The sequence below is a fragment of the Nothobranchius furzeri genome, chromosome 13 (assembly GCF_043380555.1).
Source record: "Nothobranchius furzeri strain GRZ-AD chromosome 13, NfurGRZ-RIMD1, whole genome shotgun sequence".
Classification (NCBI taxonomy): Eukaryota; Metazoa; Chordata; class Actinopteri; order Cyprinodontiformes; family Nothobranchiidae; genus Nothobranchius; species Nothobranchius furzeri.
This window is the reverse complement of record NC_091753.1, coordinates 51,540,318-51,561,463: the sequence shown is the minus strand read 5'-3', so window position 1 is coordinate 51,561,463 and position 21,146 is coordinate 51,540,318. Positions and strand designations below refer to the sequence as shown.

Sequence of the window (21,146 nt, the reverse complement as noted above, 5' to 3'; positions counted from 1 at the left end):
CTTTTTTTTTTTTGACCCGAGCGTTTCCTCATCTGTTTTCTGTTGGTGGCTAATGTTGGACGACTATTACCCACCGTTTTCATGCTTTGCTTACAAGTGAAACTCAGAATGACTCAAAAACAAGTAAAAAAACGGTTTCTCAGTGAACCTGTCAAACTTGCTCTGATCAAATGCTGTTGCAGGATCTTGTGAAGGCTCCCTCTACAAATCTCCTACCTTACCTCCCCTTCATGCAATCCCAAACTTTTCAGCAGCAGTGCGGACGGTGGCTGAATAATCAATCCACACCTCATAAAGTGAGCTTTATGTTTTCCTACCAGGTCTGTGAGGCTCTTGATGGCAAGGTTGACTGCCTTCTCAGTGGGAGGGTCAAGGGCTTTCTCCAGAAATTGGCTTATGAAACCAAGCTTCAGAATCTAAATGGAAAAAAAAAATCATATTTCACGAGATCAGCCGGAGCAAATTAGAATCATAAATCTCATGCTTACATGCTTCGCTCATTACGCGTGTGACTTTGAAACATTAGAGGGGAGAGCGGCGTCACGGTGCCAGGCTCGAAATAATTCAGACAAGAGCTGATTCACATTCACCTAAAGTGCATTAATTTCCAGATCAAAAGCAGACTTTTATATTCTCCGAACCGCGGAGCAGAGGAAGCAAGCGCGTTTGACAATCGAGGTGATGCTGGAGTGTCTGTGCATTAGAGATTCAGCTCAGAGTCCACCCGCTGTCAGTGTTTTCTCTCACTTTAAAGGCTGGTCTGATGCATTAGTCCACCTTTCACCCATGAGTTAAAAAAAACAGCATTACACACATACTCAAACAGTATTAACTGAGCTGGTGGAAGATGGACGCTGAAAAAAGACGGGGACAATAGAGCTGGATAAGAGCAAACACTGGAGCGGAGTGAACTCTGGCTTGGTTTTCCATTAGCGTTGGATGTTTTCTGAGTGAACGGCGAGGATTGGAAAAGACGAGGGAGGGTGTGAGAAGAAACGAACTGCTCGTGTTTGAGAATGAGAGGTGATTGTTATTGTGAAGAAGTGAGAAAGAGCTGGAAGGCGCGGGGCATGAGTCAGGCCGGGATGCTCGTCCGGGGTTCTCATTAGGCAGAACTCACAAACCCAGTCAGAGCAATCCCGTCCTCATTTCAGCTCCCAAGCCAATGCCAATACGTCACCCTCTGTCTACTTTCTATTAAAGGTATTGGCCAGACTCGGCATTAAAATTCAGTATTACTACACTTTACCATCTATATAAATATGAACTGGGTTCAGTTTTTCATTTTGTTAAGGAATTTTGTCATAAATCATTACAGAAATTCAAACTCCTCTCCTCCAGAGAGTGAACCGTGTTCCGCCTACGTCGCTCCAACACGTAAAACAAGGTAGATGCTGATGTTAGTATTGTGAATAACTGTTGTTTGTTTAGTTTTGTGCTCTTAATTATTACGGAAAATTGCGTTTACAGCTGCAGCAAAAGGTCTGAGCCACATGTCCGTGTCCTACACGCATTTTTAAATAACAGGTCTGATCTAAAATAATAACCTACGACTATAAATCCATCTAGAACTGCGCCGGTACTTCTGGACTCCGAGTCCTGTTAGCATGACTGCAGCAACACTGCTAACTGTGTTAGCTCCTATAAGGAAAAAACAAGTCATTTGGGAAAGCTACAACACACACACAGATACAATCTAAGAGATGAGCCCCATATCAACATTAGATCCTCCATGGACCAGTAGAACTTCCGTGCCATCCTGGATTAGTGCAAACCAGTCAAACTAAGGAGTCACTCTAGCATCAGGAAGATTTATTCTGGTGAGTTATTAGTTATATATTTTCCGGAGTTATATTAATAAATACAGGAAGCGGTAAAACTGGCAGCACACATATCTGTAGAATACTGAATTATACTGGGACACATGATGGAGCTAATGGGCCATTCCCATCTGTACCGGGTCGGCCCGGGCCGGGTAGCGTAGGTTGTTTACATATCTAGGTGGCCTGGTATTTTTCCGGGCCAACCAAGGCTCATTCTCAGCCCTCTTCTCGAGGGGGTCTGCTTCAGGCCGACCAGGGCCAACACACCCACTGCTGACAGCAAATTCACACCTTCCATTAGAGCAAGCCTCTGATTGGTGGGTAGAATCAGCCCACATGGGCTTAAGACAAGGATGGGTGGAATCAACCGGGCCAGGCTGGGGCCGACTGGGGCTACCCGGCCCGGGCCGACCCGGTACAGATGGGAATGGCCCATAAGACCAGCTGAGAACTCGTCAGCTTAGAGCTCCCGGTGGAGCACAGAAATGAAATATTTAACAAAAACTACACAAACTGTACCGATTTTGGTTCTGAATATGAACAGAATCCACCTCAATGTTCAAATCGGGTAGCGGGTCTTCAGAGTAAAACGGCCTAAAACACGTCTGCACCTCCGGTAGTGAAATCCAGCTGGCGGGGTCGGGGTTCAGTTGAACTTCTCCGGTAATCCAACATCTGTTCTCGTCATCATATCCCAGATCCCATATCTTCAGAAGCTACATCTGACTGATGAAACAATGTTCTCTGCTATAACTCTAACGCAGAAACACCGGAGTCAGGGGTTGTTTACTACAGCTGTTTCAGCAGAGCTCCTTGTGAAACGCCACCAGCTGCCCAGGGCTTAGACCGGAAGTTAGTTTCTGTTTTTCCCGCGAAAGTCACAAACATCAGATTTTCTTAAAATTCCAGCCGTGAAAATCCCAAAACCTTTTTCATCCGAGGTTTTAATACTTCATTACACATGCCGTTCGAAGGAAATCTGCCTCTGGCCGATATCTTTAAAACAACCTTTATCTGCAGGCAGAGCTCCTCCAGCGGAGTCCTCATGATTTCAGGTAGCTGATAAGCATCCAGCAGGCTGGCCCTCAGCCCGTTGTACAGATGATAACACTTTCCTGGTTGCACTCTAGATAAACATAGAGAAGGGAACGAAGGAGGGAGGGAGGGAGGGAGGGGTGAGGAAGAAAAAAAAAGATGGCATGTTAGAGCAGTCCTGTGACACGGGCTTAATTTGAAAAGTCAGTGGGATGAAACTGCGTGCAGTCAGCAGCTCTTGCTAATTGGGCCTTGCTGCACTTTGATGTTGGAGGCATCGAACAGAACGGGTGTCTCAAACTGCAAACAACCTGGGAGTGACTGAACGTTGTCTCTTTCCATGATTACTGTGGAAAACGCCTGGCAGAATGCTACAAAATGAGTCGTTCACACCCAGAGGTACGCTTATGATGTCAAAGATCACCAACCTCCCTGCGCGTCCCTTCCTCTGTTTGGCGTTGGCCAAGCTAACCCACTCAGCCGTCATGGTGCTGATGTTGTTGTTGGTGTCGAAGTTGGTCTCCTTAATCTTGCCTCCATCGATCACAAAGACGACGTCGTCTATGGTGATGCTGGGAGAAAAACAGGACAGAAATCAGATCAGCTTAGGACAAAAAACACTTCAAAAGGAGTCTTTTACAAGTATTTAGTTAGGAATAATAAACACAAAAGTGAAAAATGGTTCACAGCCCTTTGGTAGGAATCCCCTTTCAGCGGAGTGATTTGGGAAGAGGCAGCTTTCTTAATTTGCTTGATCTGTGTGTGTGTGTGTGCGACGTGTGTGTGTGTCTTCGTAAACGCATTAACAAATTGCCTGTCAGAGAGTTTCCCATCCAAGCTAATGTGACAGCGTTTGTAATCAATCCAAGAAACAAATGCTAATTAGCTTCAAATCTGCCTTTTTCCCAGTAATGACTCGAAAGAGCTGCACTATTCCAGCACACACACGCACACACACACACACGCACGCACGCACATGCACGCACGCACGCACGCACGCCTCAAATGTGAGCATTTTAAAAACATATTTAAATTTTTATTCCTATTTTCTTCCAATTGTCAGTCAAGCAGCAGCTAAACACACTCACCTGGTCTCAGCTATATTGGTAGCAATCACGATCTTTCTGACTCCTGCTGGAGGTCTTTTGAATACCTGAGAGGTTTTGGAGGAAAAGACAGAGGTAGACATGGCTGATATAAAAAAATAAAGAAATAAAGCAGAGCTAGTCAAAGTGAAAAAACCAGGAGAAAGTTAACCTGTGTCTGATTAACGGTGGGCATGAGGGAGTGCAAAGGGATGATAACAAACCGGTCTGAAACACAACAGAACACAGAAGAAAACATTAATAAAGCACAAAAAACTGTATCCGATACACTCACAGATGTGTCTTTACGAGAGAATCCAGCAAAGAGCAGAAAAATGAAGAAAAAGACACACCATCATTCAGATGGTACGTCAGGTTATTAGCTAATCACTCTGGAGATCAACAAGTTGGACATAAAATACTGTAACTGTGTCCTTTGTTGTCTTAGACCCGACTGAGGGCATTCAGATGTTTCTTTGTCGTCTGTAATTTATCTCAACACACCAGCTCATCCCTTGAGTTTAGGAGCTTCTTCACACCTCAGTGACTCACAACGCAGAGTTAACGGGCACAGCAAACACACTTCTGAATGCTGTTGCATCTGGACTGAAAATGAGTGAAAAAGCAGCAGGAAAGCTTTGAAAAGACCTTCAGAAAGTCAAGAGAAATCTCACGGGAAATAAAAGTTCAAAGAAATAAGTTTTTCTTTCCTCCAAAGATTTAGAAAAATGAGTCAAACCTGTGCCCACCTGATCTGAACATCTGCTGCGCCATCAGCAGGTCATTGAGACCGCTGATGTTGTCCCAACCTGGCAGGAAGACCAAGATCGCTCCTTCCTAAAATAAATAAATAAAGAAATGAAGACACAACCATCACAAACACGGCAAATAACCTGCTGACTAGGGCTGCACGGTATTAGGAAAACCTGCAATGCCATAACAGTGATTTATATTGCGATGACGATATTACGTGCGATAAATAAAAACTTAATTTAGGAACAAAAATACTCAAAAACAAAGAAATTTTAAAAATTACCAAAAAAATACAAAAAATCATAAAAATGAGAAAAGCAAAAGATGTGAGGAAAGGGAAAAAAATGAACAAGAAAAGGCGATCAGTGGACCCCGGGAAAAGCAGAACCAGCAGAAAGAGCAGAACAAAGCTAACTCAGGTGTTTGCTAACCATCAAAATGAAGTGCCGTCCGCCTCGGGGGCGGGCATCTGACCTATGAGAACCCACCCAACTGGCCAAATGGGCGAAGAGCTCTATTTGATTTGTTAAAAAGACATCATGCTTCTGTTTGATTGACAGAATGCATTATCTGTATCAAACCTTTGAGCTGAACATTCATTGAGATATTTAGCTGTTCTTAGCAATAAGCATATTGCGCATGCTGATTTCGCGATAACTATATATTTACGATATATTGTGCAGCCCTACTGCTGACAGTTACAGCCAACGCCGGAACGAACAGGGTGCCCGAGGCCTCGGAGGACCTGTCCACGGCTCTCGTCCTCCACATTCAGCCACATAGCAGGCACGGGAACACCTCTTCCACATCATTACAACAGTTTTCTACAACAAGGCAGCTAGAAAATCTGTTTCTACACCAGTCAGAGAGAAACGAAGAAGGCAAAGATAGATGTCAGTGTTTCTCCCTTGGGATGTGTGTGTTTTCCTGTGCTGCACATGAATGTAAGCAATTCTTTTTCTATTTGAGCTGAGAGCAGGTTCAGGTGTTTGGATGCAGCAATTTTCTCTGGACTTCTGATGTAAGATGGTCAGACTGTAACATTTCTTAGTTTATTTGTGTTTCATGGATTTGTGTGTGTTTTTGAACGTTCACCACTTAAACCTCAAAGGAGACGTGTTATGATTTTTTCCCTTAAGTTATAATTGCTCTATGGTCGATACAAAACATGTTTATTAAGTTCTTTACTCTAAATCCCTCTCAAATGAAACAATAACAGCAGTTTTAACTGTGACATTTTCAGTACCATCCAGAATGAGCCGTTTCAGGGCTCTGTCATTAAGAAAACAAGCTGGAGCTGGCCACGCCCACCAATCCCCCACTCAGGCTGCTATAGGCCGAGAAGCTCTGATGTCCATCTTTTCTCTCTTGCATATGAGCGGTGGCTCTATTCTTACTTACTTGTGATGTCACAATCAGGGACTTTTTGAAAAGGCTAATTTTATATACTTAATTCCTACACTGACAGGAAATGGATGGACAGATTTTCATGCTTAGAATGTTTTTGGAAGCAGTAGAGAACCCACATGGCAGCACGAACGAGTGTTAAATAATATGTTCCCTTTAAGATAATATCCACGTCATTTTTGAAAAATTACAATTACAAATGTATGATGAAACCCTCTTTCTAAAGGGCAAAGGTGGTAATATTTAATATTTTAATTCTCAAAGTGTGACTTTTTTTAATGAATTCACAAAGTCAAAGAATATCAAGGGTTTTAGGTTTTTTATCATTAAATGTGACTACTGTTCTTGCAAATGCGAGGCTTTCCAATATGAAAGACGTTCTTTCATGATACATTTCTGCTAGTTTGCTTATGTGTTTTATTTCATTCTACAATAAAATACAGCTGTAAATAAAATGAACATGACGTCGTTTTGAAAAAATCTACAAAAACATATATATGGTAGACTAAAAACGGTCTTTTTTCCAAACAAACAGCGTTCAAATTACAGGGGAGCCCGGCTGACCCGAAAGGCTGACTGGCTCCCCCGGAAGCCCTCAACTTACACATCCAGAAGGAGGCCAAAAAAGATCCTGGTTCTACTTTTATTACATTATGTTTTGAGTGAAGAGGACACAGAGCACTGATCTTTGATGTGCTCCAGGCAGCTGCGTCCTGCGCACAGCCGCAGTAACATTCTCTCTGGTGCTTTTATTTGTGCTTCGCTGCTGCTGAGCGCATCACCTGTCTTGTGCTTCAGTGACATCACACCACTGGCGCAGCCGGTGCACACTCTGCTATTTTTGCAGTCATTAGATCCCTAAGAAATGCTTTGTTCAAAAGTAACTCATGAGGTGAAAATACAGGAAGCAGAATATAGGAATATAGGCAGTAGTTTCTCTGTAGGATTGAGAGGAGGTGGAGGAAGATCAGAGACAGACAGGACAGGAAAATAGTCGAATAAAAAACAAAACGTGTTTGAAAAGGAAAATGTAGGTAGATGTATTCCACAACATGCTTTTAACTTTCTAAAGCAATTTAAAAGTATTAAATATTTATATATGTGATAAAAATCAGATCACCTTCAAAATTCAGTCCCACATCCAGGGCTGTTTCAAGGCATTTCGGGATAATCACAGACACAAATATCACTCAGTTTGACTGTTCAGAGAAGCTTCTGAAGCTCAAATATATTACTGATCCTTCATAACGCAGATTTGAACAAAGAGCTAATTATAACTCAAGAATACCTTCTGAGCTTCTGAGCAAAAACTCAAATTTAGACTAAAATTACTCTTAAGTTGGGCCAAATTAGGCAGGTAGGTAAATAAAACCAACAGTTGTTCATTAGCTGAGAGGAAGAAAAAGGAGACCAGACATCAAAAGTAGCATCAGAGCCTTTTAATTAAACCTAATTATTAAACATCGGCACCCACATGGGACCCTGTGTGTGTGTCTGTGTGTGTGTGTGTGTGTGTGTGTGTGTGTGTGTGTGAGACTAAAGCCCGAGTCATGTGTAACGTGATGGAGGTGCTATTCCACTGAAGGTTATTTACCCTCTCTCCACAGATGCCTCTGACACAGAACTAGTCCGCATGAGATATTCAATCAATCAAATGTATTTATAAAGCGCTTTTCAAACAAAGTGCTACTCAAAGTGCTTTACAAAATGACCCCAGATTCCCATAACAGGTTAAAAACATTAACAGACACATGCAAGCACACGCACACGCACGCACACACACACAGACTCACACACACACGCACACACACACACAGACTCACACACACACACACAGACTCACACACACACACACACAAAAATTATATTTGGCTGAGTCCAAATGAGCCAAGTATGGTAACGCAAGGAAACGCCATCAGAGGAGCCGTCTGCCCCAGCAGCATCAGGTCTTCCACACTAAGTCAAGGCGCTCAGTGGAGGGGGAGCATAGACCCCCACCTATAGAGCGCCCAGGAAGCTACAGTCGACCACTGCTCCTGCTCAAGGTCTCATGCATTTGCTTCTAAACTGCTTCTTTCCAGCCCAAGAGAAGAATGAAGAAAAGGACTCTTTCTTTTGAATAAATAAAGAACTCTATTTTAATAAAGCTAATCAAACAAAGCGTTAGTCAATAAATAAGATGTGACCAATTTGTGAAATCAAAATATTAATTACTTTATTATAATCCTATAGAATATATTAAGTAATATGACTTTAAATGTTTCCACTAGGACTGATCTCACGTAGAGTTAAGACATGACACATTGCTTTTACTGATCCATTCAGAATCTGCCAGATCGGACGGAGGCGTAGTTTTGGTGGTGTTTGGTAAATTTGTCAACTTTTCATTCGACCATAAACCAAAACATCCGAAGTATAAAACTATGCCCACGCCATCTTTAACGCCAGTTCAAAGCGTTCTAGAGAAGTTGTCGGAGTGGCCAATCCGTAACTTTCCTCTTCAGCCAAAAGAACCAACGACAAGCTGGATAAAATCTGTTGCTGTTCCAACTGCTGCAGCTGTTCCTTTCAGAATAAAAGCTGAACCATCAAGACCCAGGTTTGGGTCTCACTAGATGCCAACAAAACTGTCGTGACCCAGAAGTATCTCAAGACTGGTGGTCGGCTGCCGCAGCTGTTCTACAGGCTTCGGCTCCAGAAAGGGTCCAGCTGGACCTCGACATTCCTGATCTAACGGGGGCTTCCGAAAGGGTATGTAGGCCGACAGAATGGCGTTGAATGTGTTTACGAATCTCCTAACCAAAGCTTAGCAGGAAGACATCACCTTCATTTCCCATCATAACTAATCGTTTCTTCGGATTTGCTGGTTCTGAGCAACATTCCACACTACACCATTCTCCGTCTCATTCACCTTAGTTACACCATACATTTAGTGTTTAAAGTTAGTCTAGTTAAATTTGTTTAGTAATAAATCTTTAAACTTTTAAACTTGACTCTCTTCTGTTGTCTCTGAATGAATATGAAGCTGTTACCTAATCCCTGCAATAAAAAGTTCCAATCTTCAGGTTAAAATAACCCAACAGATCCATAAGGTTGATTTCATATTTTCTATGGAATCTTATGTCTAATGGCTCATTAAATAACATGTAATTTAAACCATTACACATGCTTCTGCGTCAGTGCGGAGACACGCAATGCCATTATTCGTCCTTCCGGAGAACACAAGCTTGTGATTGGTCAGGACGCCGCTGTCATCTACACCACCGCCATTGCGCCCTCAAAAACATAAAGAGAGCCGAGAATAACAAGCGGCAGACACGGAGAAGCTTGAAGAATACCTCGCGAAAATACTAAAAATATGAACGTTTAATTCCCCCGTGACTGAAGGAGTGAAAAGATATGCAAGCGTTTTATTTGTGGTTGGAAATGACAGGAAACGTGGGTTTAGAGGTGGCGAACGCATGAAGAGGCGGAGGAGAAGGAGAGACAAATTTGTCCGTGTTAAAAAGTCTCTTATGTACAAAAAACACAATATAAACACACTATCTTGGACCGGATACATGACAGGATACCACAGAACAGCGCTACGCCCTCTGTTGTCCTGGCGGGGAATTGCTTTGCAACGGAGATGGAGAAGTATGAGGGCAAAACGCTTCTGTCAATCCGTGCGTGTCTGTTTCTTGCGGAGCTGACGGCGAGGAGGCCTGCATGCAGTTACATCATGACACACAACTAAAACATGGAGCAAACAAAGAGGCAGATTTGTTTGTGTAAAACAAAAAGAGTTCTGTAGTGTTAGCCTACTATTGAGCAACACACACACACACACACACACACACACACACACACACACACACACACACACACACAAACACACACACACACACACACACACACACACACACACACACTGTAAAGCTGCACCGAGCAGGTAGCCATTAATGTCTGCGTGTCGAGGGCCCTTGTGTCTAATCATAGGCCTCTTAGGTGTAATTTACCAATCATCGCGGTCGAAGACCTGACAGACGAGCCATATCCTCGATTCAGAACTCCGTCATGGAGAATCAGTCCGTTGCGCTCTCCGCCGTTTGACAACGCCACAGCAGATCAGCTGGTTGAGTGGCTGAGTGCCAGCGTGACTGATGGAGATATGGCTTCACGTATGTGTGTGCCTGCCTGAGTTAGTAGCTCCTCTCAGATTATAACACTTCAAACTGAAGTTCAGTATCTGTAAAAGTATGCGTGGCTGCCGTTTATCTGCAGCTTTGTCTCTAGCCTTCCCTTTCTGGGAAGTGCTGTGGAAAATTCGTCTTCACCTTCATTATTCTCCTCTCAATATTGACAACAAGCAGCAGTGAGTGGCGCTAGTAATGACGCTGCTTGAGCCCAGCGCTGAAATGATGCCGACATAAAAGGAGGGAACTTGACAAGAACTGGAAGGAGAGGAAAGAGAACGGACGTGCTAAGGGAGAGCATCTGTTCAATCACTCATTAGCACAGATCTACTGCCAGGATCAGCGTCATTTTCTCTGATCTGATGTCACTCCGCATTTGGAAGCCCACCCTGCTCCTTCCATCTGCTCTCCTTTTGTCAGCTTTAGGTGTCGGTGTCACCTACTGACTCTGATTTAAGCCCGGGATCTGGATTGGTTCCGTCGGCTGCTCGCTGCTCACACTAAAACCGCTAAAAACGCTCAGATTTAGCATTTCCAGGAACATAAATCTGAAAATTCTTAAGGCAAGATCCAGTGATAGAAGCTTGTTTACACTGAGCCACAACCATCTGCCTGGATTGAGTAGACATTAAAAAAAAAACTAAATAAAAAGAAAGAAAAAAATCAGAGAGACGATTACACTCACCCCCTCGTTGAGTACAATATGACGGATCAGCGTCAAGATCAGCTCCAGATCAATCTTCTCATCTCCGTCTAACATCTCCAGGGCCTCGATTGTGCTGTCGGAGTATCTGTAACACGTTGAAAAACAACAAATGTGAGGCATCTTTTATCTGTCAGCACCATGATGCTGCTGCTCGCTAACTGTCTTTTTCTAAATTGTTAAAAGTTTAACTCCAGATGGGGTCAAAATGCATCCACCATTTTTACCACCATGCTGTGCAAGTGTTAGTGTGAGTAGAAAAAAAGGTTCAGTGATGAATTTTACAAGTTCATTCTGTGTATTTGGTCAACTTGCACTGCTTGGTTCTGTTAAAACACTCACGGAGGAGCGCTGTTTAAATATGGCCACCATTTAAACAGCATCACTTCCTGATGGATTCAGTTGAGCCTAACTCTGACTGGCCATCGGAGAGAAACTCTGCTCCCATCGCATCTTTTGACAAGCTGTCAAAACCTGTTGCATGCTTCAGCTGACCGCAAACGGTTCCTTCAGAATAAAGCTGAACCAGCTCTGACTCCTAAGAGTCCTCCATAGACGCAAATAACTACCTGTCATGACCTGGAGGCATCTCGAGACCAGTCTAGTGGCACCGTGGTTTCTTCTACGGACTTCAAGTGTATTAAAAGCCTAAAATTCTGTATAATTAATGAGCATCAGACCCACGTGACCACAGAGCTAGCTCCGTGGAAAGGCCTCAGTAGAGCCTCGGTCTGGCCTGGAAACTGTTCCAGGATTTTGAGTCTCTGTGATTGTGTATTCTGTTTTGGATATTATTTGTGCAGTTGTTGGACAAAATGACTTGCCGCCACGCCTACAAGATCCTAGTTTTTTTTTTTTGGCGTCGCTTCCCGAATATGCAGCGGGAACTACTGTGTTGTCGCTTGTGATCACAGCCGGCCCAGCGGGCAGCAAGGAGGAGCAGGCAGGGCAAGGTGAAGTTACAGCATAAGTTACTGAGTTTAAAATTAGAAAGGTAGCAGTGGATATAATGCTTTTTGGTTTACATGTTTCAATAGCATGAAGATAAACGAGTGTTGGCCATCTTGACAGGGTTTCCTCCAGTACTTATTAGGCCAGGTTTTCCTCCCCCCACCAGGCTAAGCATCACTTATTCATGTAAAATTTATTTTTTCATGTCTGACTTTAACTGCATCTAATACTGTATTACGGCGTGAGCGCAACAGCGACAACTTAAGATCGATGTGTGAGCAGCCCGAGAGGTCGGGTGTTTCACCTGAACCCTTAAAACCTCCAGCAGGCTACGCTGCACTATTGACGTGTTAGCAAGCGGCACTAACAACTTAGCGACGTGACATGTCTCGGAGAAAGCGTAAAAATACGTTGGACGCTTCTTCTGAAGCGGGAAAATAACACCTCTTCTTAAGCAGAGCACGACGTCGCCTCGGTTCGTTCACGGCCGAGCCGGACTGAGCTCGATAACATTGACCCAGCACAGCCACTGGGTCGTTGGAGCTGCCCCGTGACTGCCTGATGGAACACCTGCAGGTTACATCAGACTCGTAAAGTTACTTGTTTTTGCTGGGGACCCCCGGTATTTTACCGCTCCCTCCTGCAGTCTTCCCCCGTTAAAATTTAAAATGATTCTGTAAATTCCGTGTATCAATAGAAAAAATCTCTGCCTCTGCCAGCTAATTCCTAGGGGAAACACACTTTCTCTCTCTCTCTCTCTCTCTCTCTCTCTCTCTCTCTCTCTCTCTCTCTCTCTCTCTCTCTCTCTCTATAGTTGCTCAGCTGGAAGAGCGTGTTCATTAACAAGAGGTGTTGCTCTCTCTCTCTCTCTCTCTCTCTCTATATATATATATATATATATATATAGTTGCTCAGCTGGAAGAGCGTGTTCATTAACAAGAGGTGTTGCTTCCGGCCATAATCACAAAAGTAAGGAGGGGGCTGAAGGTGCATTACATTTTTCCACATCTAGATGGTGCCCTCTGAGAAAAATCTCTGGATTTCTGCTTTAAGTTTGTGTGATAGACAATATCTGATATTACTGACCTATAATTAGAGCTGGGAATCAATTCAAATTTCAAGAATCAATTCGATTCCAATTCCCAAGACTTAGATTCGACTACCATGATCCACAATTTGCTCCAATTTCATATTGATATTGATATGAGTCAGTGCTGTTACAAACAGCCATTACCTTAATTATATGCCTGTAATTCAATGACGCAACACTGAGTCAGTTACAGTTCACCGGGCAAACTGGATTAACCTTTTTAAACTTAAACCCTAAAATGGTCGTCTGGACTTTTCCTTCCATGTTTAGCTGTAAAAAGGGCAAACTATGTTAAACAACAATTAAATACATTTTTGGATTTCAGAGTGATTTTATAAATCTTTACAAGAACGGATTCAGAATAAAATTTTTTCCAGCATTACCTAAAATGGTTTAGTTTTTAAGAAGGGAGACCCTGTATTTATTATCGGTATTGGAAATTCGGAGTTCCACATTGGATGTTGTTAAAAAAAAAGACAATATTGAACATCTTAGTAAAATATCGCGATATATCGTGTTATGACAATAAAATGATATTTAAAAGCAGTTTTTGATTTTTTTTAATGGAAAACTTTCATGCAAACATTTACCGTTTTTCTTTTGTTCAACTTCTAGAAGGCAGCAGTTTTTAACCACCTTCAATCTGACGGAATAATGAGATCTCGAGATTTAGTCTTAAAAATATTGTCTGGCTTTTAGTATCGCGACATATATTATCTCCCCTCTACTGTGATATACCTCGGATCACCAGATTCTTGCCAATACACGCCTTTATGGAAAACTGAATGTAAAGTATGCAGTTAGAGTCTGAATTTAACTGGACATTGACGACATTTTTAAAAGTAGCTCTAATATGTTACATTCAGACAACGTGGTGCTTTAATATCAAAACATACACCTTAGCAGGAGTAATTGTGTTTCCATCCTCATGGGCTCAAAACGAGCCGTGAAAACGATGGTGAAGACAGAAAGAACTACTTGCCACAGGCAAACCCAAAACCTGCCGTTTCCCAAACAAAAAACACATCAATCGACCTTCCAGCTCTTTAAACGCCTTGTTATTCTCACCAGCTCACCTGCCCTGTAGTGTGCGGGCGTAGCAAGGCCAGCTCTCACGGTATTCCTGCTCCTTCTCCTCTTTCTCTGGTCTGGAGTTGCGGCCCTGCCAAAAGCCTCTCTTCCATGTGGGACGACGGTCCTGATTCTTAGGTCGATACCTGGCAGAGAAAATGCCGTGCAGCTTTCATACAGCAAAAGTGACTGATTAACTCATTCACTGCCATTGACGACTAAAGTCGTCATTATAGATCCAACCGTTCACTGCCAAAGACGACTAAAGTCGCCATTAGCATTTTTTTTTTACTGTTTGAGCATCAAAATGAGCCCCCGCGCTGAGAGAACAAACATCTCAGCCCTGAAGCCGATCTTCATCCGCATATGTCACAGATCACATGATCAGGAAGCAACACATCCATGTGTTTGGAGATCGTTTTGGGCCGTTCCTGTAAAAAAAAAAGTGCGGCACGAACCGGAAAAGCGTCTGCCGATCACAATTCAACAACGGATTATGAAAGAACGGCTAACGCTTGAAACACGCGGACTCTTCCTGATGTAAGAGGTGAGTCTCCTCTTTGTTTTGGTTGTTTTGGCATCGACATCATGCTAGCGCGCAACATTCTGTGACTCTTAAAAAAACAGTAAAAACAGTGAGAAACGCTGGCAGCGAAGGCCGTTAGTGATCAGGAAACGGCTGGCAGTGAATGAGTTAATGTTTGCTTTTTGTGTTTTTACTTCGTCATCTCCACAACGTCCTCAAGCAGGAACTCTTCCACCGGGAATGTCAACCCAGGAATGTGGATCATTGGACAGTTGTCTAAAGAGAGGACAATGTGGATGAGGACAGGCAATTCTGCTAAAATAAATGAAAAAAAAAAGAAAGTTTTTTAGTGAGTTTTGTACCAAAATACTTAGAAAACTTCTCTGCATTGAGCGTGGCGCTCATGAGGACGACTTTGAGGTCACTTCGGAGTCTGAGTAAGTCCTTCACGATGACGAGCAGAACGTCTGACTGAAGGTTTCTCTCATGAATCTCGTCCAACACAAGGTGGCTTATGCTAGACAGCAACCTGATAACAACGGGAGGTTGAGTAGGTGATGGCTGGATTTAGAAGTTATAAAGATAATAAAAGAAAAACTGTATTATTTATAAATAAAGTCAACTTTTAAGACAGTTGATGTTGAAAAAAAAATATTCAAAATCAAACTTTCTGCTCAGAAAAGTCTCAAAAAGTCTGAATGAAAATAAAAAAGACATGGAGGAAAAGTCTTTTTCATTTCAAAGACACTTGGAATTCAAAGCTGAGCATGAAAGGATGAGTCAACAGAAGCTTAGAGAGTGTGTGTGTGTTTGTTTCTCTACGAGAATGGTGATCCATACTAATGACCTTCCAGAAACAGCAGAGCAAACGGCACATCAAAGAAGACAAAATGATGAGAAACAAAAAGGACGGCAGAGTCGACACAGAGAGGACACACAGAGACGAAAGACAGGATGAAGATGGCGTCATGAAGATGAGAGTAAAGGACGGGATCAGACTCACGGATCTGAGCGAAGCCACTGTAGAATGATGCCCGTCGTACAATACAGGATTGAACCTTGCCTCCGTGGTAACCGGCTGTGAAAATTGAAAGGAAAAACAAGGAAAATAATTTCTAGGAGACATAAAAAAGACGACAACATTTTCGGTCTCCAGTTTGTCTTCTGTTTGGTTCTCGACTGTTGAGCATTATCCCACCTTTCTTCCTTTTCCATTTCAGGATTCAAAACAGACTCGTTCATTCTTTCCTTTGAAGAGCAACATTTTTGTACTTTCACCTTAAGCTCAAATTGATGTTGCTATAAATTGTTGCCTTTGGAGAAACCACTAAAAAATAGCACCTGTGATGCGTTTCGTTGGTAGAAAACTCATCTAATCATGATTTCATGTCAGGGTTTTAGAAAACTCTCCAGATCACAGATACCCCCCCCCCCCTTTATGTTGTAGTAATCATTTCCACCATTTTTAGGCCGCAGCCTTCATTAAAATATTTTCAAATTCAGATCATAACAGACATTTAGATTTGAATGTAAATCGTTGACTTTAAGTGAATAAATTACTATATTTCCAGGTATTTCACACCAATCTGTTCATAAGCCTTAAAAATAAAAAGCTGGGGAACTTGGCTTGGCTACCAGTGAGAGATGTTTCATCCAGCTGTGGGTTTAATCAATTACATCAACTGTGAAGGTCAGACGAGTTGGCATAAAACGACCCAAAGGGCACTTCTCTTCCCACTGGCTACACCAGATAAAATGTTTATTCGCTGAATTATATGAAGTTCTCGTCTATTTGATCTTCATCGATGACTCACAGATGCATCTCACAGACGTCTGAATCCCTGGAAAGGCTTTGTTGTATAATTGATGGCAGTTTCAAATTTCAAAAATACCTTTATTGACTCATTTCGGGAGAAACTAAACAGAATGCAGAACAGGATTTCAAAGTCATTCAGAGGATCGATGCATAAAGAAAACAGCTAAAGGTGTGAAAACAAGACTCCTGAAGATGGCGAGTATCGCCTTAATCAAAGATGCATGAACACAGAAAGTATTCTGATGTGGAGCTATGAAAAAGCACGTAGCAAGTTCAAAAAATGTTAATAAATCTCTGAAGGACAAGGTTGCCAAAGGGCTTGAGTCTTAGGCTGCAAAGGAGCCTTGGGGTAAATAGACGCTGCTGGGTCTTTCTTCAACACCTCCACATTCAACGCCCCTGGTCTAGCGGTCCAAACTGATTTTTATAACACAAAACTACCCAGTCACAGGTGAGTCGTCTCATTGTTCGCTCTGTAAGCTCCCAACATCTCCTGGTGGGTAATCTTGTAAAGTCTGGACACTTTTTATTTTCAAGCAATAACATGTCAGTGATCACAATATTTCAGCTAATTATGAAAAAAGGGCATTTTAATCAGGTGAAGGGTAATCTCCTGCAGAGCCGTGTCCAGGACTTTTAAAATGGGGTGGCCCATGTGGGGCACTTAGTTATGCATGGGTGGCACCAATGGTTATGCTTATTTATTTATTTATTTACACAAATCGTTTATTTATTTATTTACTTTCTAGTGAATTTCTGAGTTTCATATTGCACAATCACCATTTTTTTCTATTCATCTTCTAGTTTTGTGGTGGTTAGCAAGTCACTTCTTGTTGCATTACTGCCACCAACTGGAGTTGAGTGGGACTCTAAATACTATGTATGTGAATATGAAAAAATAATAAATAATATTAATACTACAGAAATGTTCTGTAGGCCTGGGCTAGAAGACAATGTTAAAGGTGCATGCTACCACACACTATTTTTGGATTTTACAACCCAAGCCTTTTGTCGACAATGTAAAGTCAATTTAAACTGGAACTTAGTAGGGTGGCACCTGGGGTGGCCAATCAGATTCTAAGGGTGGCATGTGCTACCCCAGGCCACTCCCTGGACATGCCCCTGATCTCAATAGTGAATGTTGGAATTGGTAGCTACTTTTCTTCATGGATAACGTGTCTGCAACTTCTCTCATCAACATTAATGGGCCTTCCATACCCAAAACACAGCTAGAAGAGCTTTTAGGCCAACATTATGTTAAAAGATCTCTGCTTTGGTCAGTTCTCCAAATTAACATTACAAATGATCTGATGAAACTCGGCAAGTGCTTTGTTTGCTCTTCCTGTGACCTGAAGTTATAGCTCTATATCGGTACATTTGAGTGGTTTATTGTTAAGGTCAGTAAGCTGCAGCAGCCATCTTCAATACAGTCAACTCCATTTGAACATTGGACAAAATGTAGGGATGTAAGAAAACACTGTAACATTGCGATATTTCATGTTATGCTAATGAATTGATATTTAAAAGTAGTGTATTGTTTTTATTGGGAATTTACATGAAAACCTTTACTGTATTTAGGGATGCACCGATACGATACTGGTATTGGCATCGGCACCGATACCAATACCAGTATCGGTAAAAGTTAACCGATACCAATGCAGTTGCTTGAAAATGGCTTCTCTGTAACTTGTCATTTCTGTTCACCTAATATCTTAGTTTTGTGACGATTTCTATTCATATATTTTACTTTTTATCTACCTCGCAGTCTTTTCCTGTTGGAAGCAGAGAAGAAAATAAAATCTGTATTCCAAATCATTGCATTTTTTGGTGTGGTAGAAGTATTGGTAATCGGTACCGGCGAATACTCAGACCCAAGTATCGGTATTGTATCGGTTTGGAAAAAAGTGGTATCGTTGCATCCCTAATTTTATTATAGTGCAATTTAAACCCTGACTGCCAGCCTTCCTTCTGACAAAACGATATGCCATGATAAAGCTGTGTGTGTTAGTGTGTGTGTGTGTGTGAGAGACAGAATATGTAGATTGATGGACGTTTTTGTTTCTCAGATACTGAATTAAAATTAATCAAGAATTGTTGCGAAGCTTATTGATTCTAATAACCCAACATTTTCCTTGTTGTGTGTTTCATACCAACCCATACCGCAGAAACACATTTACTATAGCAACTACAGGCATTGACTAGACGGGCAGAGAGTCTTATCACGGTAGCAGAAAATTACCATTCAGTTACTAAAGAAGATCACTCGCAGAGAAAAGGTACAGGTTTTATTTTAATCTGGGAAAAGCTAGTGCATCATTAGAGGTTTAACAAAGCAGTATTTACATAAACTATGCAAGACTCCCAGGGTGTCAGCAGTGGTACCACAGCTACACGAACAATAAAAGGATGCCCTGAATTTTGTAATAATTTCAATTCTTTAATACAAAAAACTGTTTTGTTTTTTTATTTTAAGAAGATTTTGTGAATCATGACCACATAACTATCCGCTGACAAAGAAGAAAAAAATAAAACACAGCAAAGGGAACATGAAAATCCTCCTAAATTGAGTCAGTACTTTCATTCAGTCCCATTTCTTTGAACATAATATTTTCTTGCAAATCCTCTTCCTCCTAGTCCACTGCATCAATTTCCATTCTGCAGCCCTGAATTGGCCATTTTCCCCTCATCTTACTTCTCATGCCTCCTTGTGAGTGGAATTCTTCTCTTTGTTGTGTATGATCCATTTCAGATAGCTGCATGTGTAATAACCTGACCCTGTCTGCTCAGCTCAGAACAACCATCTTTTTAACAGTTTTATCTGTCTTTTCCAGTTCTTGTTCTCAATCCACCATTTCTATCTACCATCATGTTAGACCCTGTAATTAGAATATGCTTTACTTGTCACTTAGCTGAGTATTTGGATTTATATTATAGAAAATGGGATTTATCTAAAAGATAGCATTTATATCCAAACTGTAAAAAAGGCTGTATCTGGTGAAGCTAGCCTGCATAAACTCCTCTAATCTAAACAAACCAAACATCTACACAATTAGACCAAAAGAATGACAGAGGTTAAAATAGTTACTGTGTGTGTTTGCTGAAACAGAACTGCTCAGGGACCTCATTTATCAAGCTAGCTTACGCACAAAACGGGGTCAGGAAAACTGCGTAAGCAACTTTCCACGCAAACTTTGGGATTTATGAAAGAAACTTAGCGGAAAAATGTGCGCAACTTTAAGTTGACTAAGGACCTGGCTTACGCACATGTTGGACATGGAGAGCACCTGCAGTGCTGCTGCTGAGAAGGATAAAATTATGAAATCCTGCAGCGTTATCACTTGTACTGCTTCGTTTTCACACAGAACAAGAGCCCCCACGCACACACACGCACACGCACACACACACACAGCCTGAAGCGCAGAATACAGAATATCAGCGGGGGGCAGATTGAGACAGAACATCATGCGTCTGTGACAGTGTGTGTCCTGTCACTGTGACCCGATTGATCATGCGCCCTGGCTACTTGTACAAGGGAGATCTCAGTTTGGCTGACTGGTTAGCATGCGTGACTTTCACCTGGGAGTCTGGGGATCGAATCCAGATTGGACCATTTTTTTTTATATCCGCCACAGATCTCTCTGAAGAAATCACAGCATTGACGGCTTCAGCAACGCAATGCCACTCCTTCGATTTTCATTGTTTGTTTGGCAAAAGCACTTCCTTTCATTTCTCCATCTCACCCACAAGTAGCTCAATTTCTGCTACTGTGAAATAGCGCTTCCTTGATCTGCCTTGATCTACGGTCGCCAATGGCGGAGCGCTGCAACAGCCGGCTTATGTATATGCATGAGATCCACAAGGCACTTTGCACTGACTATTCATGACAGTAAGTGGGCGTGGTCAGGGCGGGATGTGACTAAAATGCAGCTGAGAACCTGTCTAGATAGTTTCTGATTTATGAAGCGGAGATTGCGTGCAGCTGTGCGTACTCCATGTTTGATAGGTCACAAACCGACTTGGTGTAAGTACATTTTTTTGCTGAGTTTAAGTTAGGGCTGCTCAATTAATCGAATTTTAATCACGATTACGATCTGAGTTTTGAACGATTATAAAAAACAAAACAAGCCGATTATTTGCTCCTCCCGCTTGCGCTGCCCTGAGTTGCAAATGAAGCGCTCCTCCACAGTGTTGCCAACTTAGCGACTTTGACGCTATTTCTAGCAGCTTTTCAGACCCCCTTCTTGACTTTTTAATCCTAAAAGTACCTAGCGAACACCTCAGAAACATCTCTGGTAACCCTTAGCTACTTTCTGGATAACTGTCGTCGACATTTCCTGCAGGTTAGCTAAACACTCCGCCTGCGCTCCGGACCGTTCTTCAGGACATTAGGAAAGGGAATGATGTAGTGATGTATCAGTCGCTAAAGACAGCTCTCGGAGCCGGCTCCCTGTTGGATTAACCAGAGTGAGTGACACACACCACACCTGCGGTCTCCTGAGCAGCTAAAAACAGCTAAATGTGTGCGTGCAGCGTGCTAAACACACGTGCAGCTTGCCCCGATTGCTGAGACCGGGGTGGAGGGTGGGGGGTGCAGCTGTGGTTGGGACAATTATTACATTAACTGATGGGCTTATAAATAAATAGTTTAAAATAAGGTAGAAATAAGTTCCTCACGCTGATAAATAATAACTAATCTCTCTGAGGACATGGT

General features: G+C 42.2%; 1 protein-coding gene across 1 annotated transcript in view; it reads right to left on the bottom strand.

The window, feature by feature from the left end:
• The window catches only part of dhx36 (DEAH (Asp-Glu-Ala-His) box polypeptide 36), a 35,420-nt gene that overhangs the window by 8,368 nt on the left and 5,906 nt on the right, over positions 1 to 21,146 (bottom strand). Inside the window, exons 8-18 of the mRNA XM_015951078.3 lie at positions 15,623 to 15,697; positions 14,982 to 15,148; positions 14,814 to 14,895; positions 14,099 to 14,239; positions 10,964 to 11,069; positions 4,693 to 4,780; positions 4,116 to 4,171; positions 3,947 to 4,011; positions 3,287 to 3,430; positions 2,832 to 2,949; positions 318 to 416 (exon numbers count right to left, since the gene is read on the bottom strand). Coding sequence (XP_015806564.1) covers positions 318 to 416; positions 2,832 to 2,949; positions 3,287 to 3,430; positions 3,947 to 4,011; positions 4,116 to 4,171; positions 4,693 to 4,780; positions 10,964 to 11,069; positions 14,099 to 14,239; positions 14,814 to 14,895; positions 14,982 to 15,148; positions 15,623 to 15,697 — 1,141 coding nt within the window. The remainder of the gene's footprint in view (positions 1 to 317; positions 417 to 2,831; positions 2,950 to 3,286; positions 3,431 to 3,946; positions 4,012 to 4,115; positions 4,172 to 4,692; positions 4,781 to 10,963; positions 11,070 to 14,098; positions 14,240 to 14,813; positions 14,896 to 14,981; positions 15,149 to 15,622; positions 15,698 to 21,146) is intronic.